The 6,000-nt window shown below is 39.2% G+C and overlaps 1 protein-coding gene across 1 annotated transcript in view; it reads right to left on the bottom strand.

Moving 5' to 3' along the window:
• Window positions 1–290: 290 nt before the first annotated feature.
• CHRM2 (cholinergic receptor muscarinic 2) overlaps window positions 291–6,000 on the bottom strand; it is a 269,353-nt gene continuing 263,643 nt past the window's right edge. The window contains exon 3 of the mRNA XM_077469216.1: window positions 291–5,181. Coding sequence (XP_077325342.1) covers window positions 3,717–5,129 — 1,413 coding nt within the window. The 5' untranslated portion in view covers window positions 5,130–5,181 and the 3' untranslated portion in view covers window positions 291–3,716. The remainder of the gene's footprint in view (window positions 5,182–6,000) is intronic.

The following is a 6,000-nucleotide window of genomic DNA, read 5'->3' as shown; positions in this document are numbered from 1 at the left end:
ACCTGGAGAGCAAGAATTGTCTGTTCTGACACATCGTATCACCGCTTTACCAGTCAGGGCATTTGAAATTCCACGGTTTTCTCTCCTCTTCGTCCGAGATGACAGGACAGACTATGCAGGTTCTGATTGGATGGCGCCACCCACGGCGCTGACCAATTAGAATACTACTAAACGTACCTCCTGACAAGGTACATTTTGGAGATTAAGCCAAAGGGATTTCTAAGTCCCAGAATGGTGAGGTTATACAAGGTGTCAGAACGGGTGATCGCCGCGCCGGGGGGGGGGGGGGGGGGGGGGGCGTGGATGAGGATGTGGTCCTGTGAATGTTCACCTTACAGATTCTCCTGTACAGGTGAAGTTTCCTTTAAAATTTTTGGTCACACTTGGCAGACAATCACATTAGTTCAATTTTTTGTAGCAGCTTAAATAATTGCTATTGTTAACAGTACAAGTACACATTGCCCAAAATCTGGATTTGATGCCACTAACAAACACCTGTGATCATGTGACACAACACTTAATGGTGACTTTATTAAGCTGAACAACATTCTTGTCTTATATAATACGTATTATATCAATGATAAATCCAGCTGGGCTATAGAACTTGTATGGTTACATTGGCTTGGTGTAAATATAAGAAACAAGCCATTTGGTGTCTAAGTACCAGGGGCTGGCAGATGTTAACCTGCCTCTGGGCAGCACAGCGCCCTAGTGGTTAGCACTTCTCTCTTGTAGCACTGGGGTCCTCAGTTCAAATCCTCTCATGTTCTTCCTGTGTTTGTGGGGATTTTCTCCAATGCTCCAAAAGGCATATTGGGAGGTTAATTGGTTGTCCTGTTTGTGTATGTATGCCTGTGAGATAGGGACTTTACAGTACAATGTAAGCGCCTTGAGGGCAGGGGCTAATGGGAATACACTAAAGTGCTGCATACATTTTTGGTGATATATATATAAATGTCTTTAATGCATTTACCATTCTTTGTATGTGTTACTGATCAAACATATTTTAATTCATAGATATAACAATAGAGTCTTATTTAAACAGACCTATAGCATTTTATTATATAACAGCTAAAAAGAAAAGACTGCCACCACTTCCTCAATTTTTCTTAATAGTTTTCCCTTCTGGACGTGTGAGTTTGGTGTATAACCACACTGTCATTAAAAAAAAAAAAAGCATTAAAGAGGATTTTCTTGCACTTGCACAGTATTTGAATTTTGTTCACCTATACACAAATTTTTTATCTAAAAAAAAAACTTATTATCAAAAATAAAATCTGCATTTCACACATGCAGACCATTCGTTTTATCAGTCCAATCACAATTTTTCAGGGACCAGTGACATTTATACAGCCATCAGTGATATACAAATGCACTGATTACTGTATAAATGACTCTGGCAGGGAAGGGGTTAACACTAGGGGTGATCAAGGGGTGAAGTGTGTCCTATAGGGAGGTCTTTCTAACTGTGGGGGAGTGTACTGACTGGGAGTACAGAAATATCACTGTTCCTGATCACTAGGAACAGACGATCTCTCTTTACTCCCCTGTCAGATCGGAGATCTGCTTTGTTTTCACTGGCAGATCCCCATTCTGGCTCCCCGTGGAGCAATCGCGGGTGGCGGGCCACACGCATCAGCTCTGGCACATCACTGTGGGCACATGCCTCCAGCACCATGTGCGCACTCACTGTATCTATTACACAAAGTGGCGCACTGGTATGGCGATTTGCGCAATAGAGCTGCCCTGCCACAGTATAACTATGGCAGCTGATCGGCAAGTGGTTAAAATCCTAACCTTAATTTCACCTTTCCAAAATGTTTGCTAAAATTTTGGGGAAAAGAAAAAATCTATTTCTTTCATCGCTAGTCTTTATTCCCCTGCAAATTGTAGGGAATATGGGAAATCTATTTTCGATAATAAGGTTTTTGTGATAATAAACACTGTGCATAAAGTGGACAAATTATAGAATAACTAAACCCAAGAACAAAAATGTAATAAATTGCAAGCTTACAGTCCTTATAAGTGGTGGCTGATTTATTTTTTTTTTTTTCAAGCTAATAAAATTTTCTGCAATTACAGAAAATACAGGCTGATCTTGACAAATATGCAGTGTCCTTATCACTTAATCTCGTTAGCTGCACCGAAGAATACAGTCCTTCCTGATCCTCTGTAAACTACCAATTGCACTCCCCCCATGCAATGGAGAGGAAAAGGTACACACGTGTATGACATCCATGTCAGGAAAGCAGTCTAGAGTGACAACCATGGCTACCTCCATAGTCACAGTGGAAGAGTGATGTAGCCACTCGGGGACAGGAAGTGTGTTAAGTCACAAAATTACTAGGTGAAAATAAAGCAAAATAAGCTTAAAACTAAACAAATGCAGCTGCTGAATCAGGGACTAGTAAGCTGCAATATATTACATTTTTGGTTTTGGGTTTAGATATACTTTAGGCTTTTTGATAGCTCACACAATGATTTGCTCATTGTATAAGCAGCCATAGTGTGGATGCCTGAACTTTCACTTTCCTCAGAAGGGATAATGCACTCTTTAGTGAATGTTTTTTCTTCCAATCAAATCTTAAGCAGAAAATAAAAAGGTAAATAACACTTTCATATCACTGGTTATAAGATGCACTGGGTCGAGTAATACAGTAATGGCAATGATATGTTTCAAAAATGCACTGTTTTATCTTTTCACTGATATTCCTATGTTTGACTGGACAGCAGCTGGCCAACAATCGCTCTCATTTCCTTTAATAAAACAATATTGATCAGCTTGAAATTTGCCAGACGGGGGTATACATGTAATGTAATGGTCCAATAATAACCAGTTGTTGGTAATTTCATTAAGTATGGATGAGGATAGGATATCTCACACTAGAAAGTATCACTATAATACCAACCTTCAAAGATGATTGAATGGACAATACACCTTCTGCATGCTAGCTGTCACCGAACATCATCTCCCAAGTTGCTCAAAATTCCAGACTAAATAGATGGGAAATGAAGTTCTGCCACAGCTAAAGAGCTGAAGCTTGCCTTTCTGTGCCAATATACACAAAAACGACTTATATATAGTTATTATTTGCTTGGCTAGTTATTTTCAAGGAAGCTCTAACATAGCCCCCCTTATCACAAGGGCTAAACTTATATTTTTATACAGTCATTAGAAACACGGAGGCACAGAAGAGCCATTTTTTTAACATTAGGATAAAGGTGAAAATTGTGAAAAAATTGAGGTTTGTCAGTATTCTCGATGTCTCGGACGAACATATCACAAAAAAGTCATAGGGTGAGTTGATTTTGTTTGTCTATCTCTGAAAACAAATTTGTTCCATCTAGTGAGTCGATATTCTGAACTTTGAGTCAATAGAATTTGTGTCCTGTAGACATCGAAACACATAAAAATATGTATGGTCATTTTACAGACATTGAAAATAAGTGGACCTTAAAAAGCCCTTTGAAGTTTTTTTTTTTTGTGTATCTTTTTTTATAAGTCGAGCAGCGGCCAGGTCTGTCTACATATATTTTACTCTATCCAAGAGATGCAATTCCTTGTTTATATATTTTATAGTTATAAGTGCAGATGGTGGAAAGGTTCCACAGGTCTGTGTCAGAATAAGGTTCCTAGATTGCACATTCCATAATCGATTGTAAAGTGCTATGGCGTAGTATTTTAATGGCAGTTCCGCCCCATGTTTTGTCTTCTTTTACCTTGCTGAACCTATGTTTTTGTACTGACACATTAGTAGGTGCTTGAAAGTCTTTTTAAAAGTAGTATTGCAGAGCGCATAGCAAGCAGGATTGATCGTACTGTTGATATAGCAAAGCCAATAGCCAATTGTCCACACTGTGTTAGGTATACACACATCACAAAACGTGTTGATTAGAACCATTACATTGTAAGGTGTCCAGGTTATAATGAAAGCTAGAAGTATAGCCAAGATAGTCCTCGTCACTTTCTTTTCCCTGGATGGTGGAATTTTCTTTTTGGGTGGTTGCTTTGTCATCTTTACAATTTTTCGGGCCACAACCTTTTGCTTGTCTTCTCCATTCCGACCATTGGATCCTGGGACAATTTCCACTGTGGTACCACTTGTAGATCCACAGTCACCTTTTTCTGATTTTGTAACTATTCGTATACAGGTCATTTTGGAGTTTTCAACTTTTGGAAGGGTTTGAGATCCTGAAGCTTGAGGGGCATCTTTGGAAGGTCCATCTTCTTTCGCATTTGAGCCTACTACGCTTACAGAAGTTGAGTCGTTAGAGATCTCTTTCTCTTCTCCTTCTGTTTGGACACAATTTTCTGTTACAGAATTTCTAGAGGCTTTTCCATTCTGGATTTTGCTGTGATCTAGACCATCTTCCATGGCTGAAAGATTGTTATTGTTTGGTTTCACTATTTTACCTTGAACATTGCTGGGTGAAATGGGATCTTGATTAGTGGTCGGCTCCTTTTTCTTTATTCTACTTTTGCTGGCCCGAGATATCTGCCAGTACAATACAGTCATAATGATGACTGGCAAATAGAATGCTGCAATGGCCGTGCCAAATGTAACTGCTGCATTTGAGAAGAACTGGATATAACACTCTCCCTCTGGGACAGTTCTTCCACCAACAATGAATTGCCAGAAGAGTATAGCAGGGGCCCAAAGGATAAAGGACAGCACCCACGCTGCAGCAATCATCATTCCAGCCATTTTGGTGGTTCGCCTCACTGGATATGTCAGTGGTTTTGTGACGCAGAAATACCGGTCAAAGCTGATGATGAGGAGGTTCATTACCGAGGCATTGCTGACAACATAGTCCAGAGCCAACCAGAGATCACACACCACTGGTCCTATTGGCCAGTAACCTATCACAGTGTACAATGTGTAGAGGTTCATGGAAAAAACCCCAATAATTAAATCAGCACATGCTAAGCTGAACAGGAAGTAGTTGTTGACTGTCTGTAAGTGTCGGTTGACCTTAATAGAGACCATGACCAGGATGTTTCCAATAATAGTCACCAGGCTCAGTGAACCAGCCACAATGACAATGAATACCACCTCCACTGTTTTGTAAGGGCTCCCCATCATGGTCCTGTTGTCTGTGGACACGTTGGCAAAGCTGGTGTTATTCATGGTTGCGTCTTAGGTCAACCTCTAGATGTCTATATCCTAGTTACATTTACACCTATGAAAAAGAACAGAGAAAACATTATACACAAGACATGAACTGTACACACATAGGTCATGTGAAGAACAGTAGCTGTGATATATTATATTAGACATTTTTAAATATGGAGATAATATCAGTACTGGGCACTAAATGTATGCCAAATTCATGCCATTTGTTTCCTTATTTTGAATATAGTGGAGAAGGATTAGAACCTCTGTTGAGTACCCATTGTTAAAATTATGCCTACATTCCTATCATGTAATGTGTATCAGGCTCAAAAGGAAGTGAAATTAAATCTCCTGAATGGGGGCCAAGACATCAATAAAAATCTTTTTAGTAGAGCAGGGAAAGTTTAGAGATTTGGGTCTGTCTGCCAATTAGGGAGATCCATTTTTCCAATTAAAAATCTCGCCAATGGGAACTTAGAAAATTCTAACACAGGTTCTACGTTTTCATTCTCAAAACTACAAAATAAGTTGTTTGGGCATTAAAATATAAGTAAATCTACCAAGAACCGTATAAACAGAGAAACTGGGTTTAAACACAATTTTTGATTTTCAACAATGAACCTAAAACCCCCATTTATCTCCAAACTAATGAAAAAATGCTGGATGTTCTCTTAACACCACATCATTTATTTTTAAAAAAGTCGATTTGGGACTTTCACTGAGTATTTAGTTTTTGAATCACAGCTGACATTTTGATATCATTTGCATGAAAAATAGTCCATTGAGTTGGCAAAGGAGGTATTTTTGACTCTGACTAGCTCTGTGCCCCCAGTTCCAAAAACCTAGTTTATGGCCTAATGCACACTGGGCATTTGCCTAGCTCTTC

The sequence above is a fragment of the Lithobates pipiens genome, unplaced genomic scaffold, assembly GCF_037356315.1.
Source record: "Lithobates pipiens isolate NorthernLeopardFrog02 unplaced genomic scaffold, aLitPip1_a1.2 Scaffold_8, whole genome shotgun sequence".
NCBI classification, from domain to species: Eukaryota; Metazoa; Chordata; class Amphibia; order Anura; family Ranidae; genus Lithobates; species Lithobates pipiens.
The sequence above is the reverse complement of the archived record's forward strand: the minus strand, read 5'-3'. Positions and strand labels throughout refer to the sequence as shown.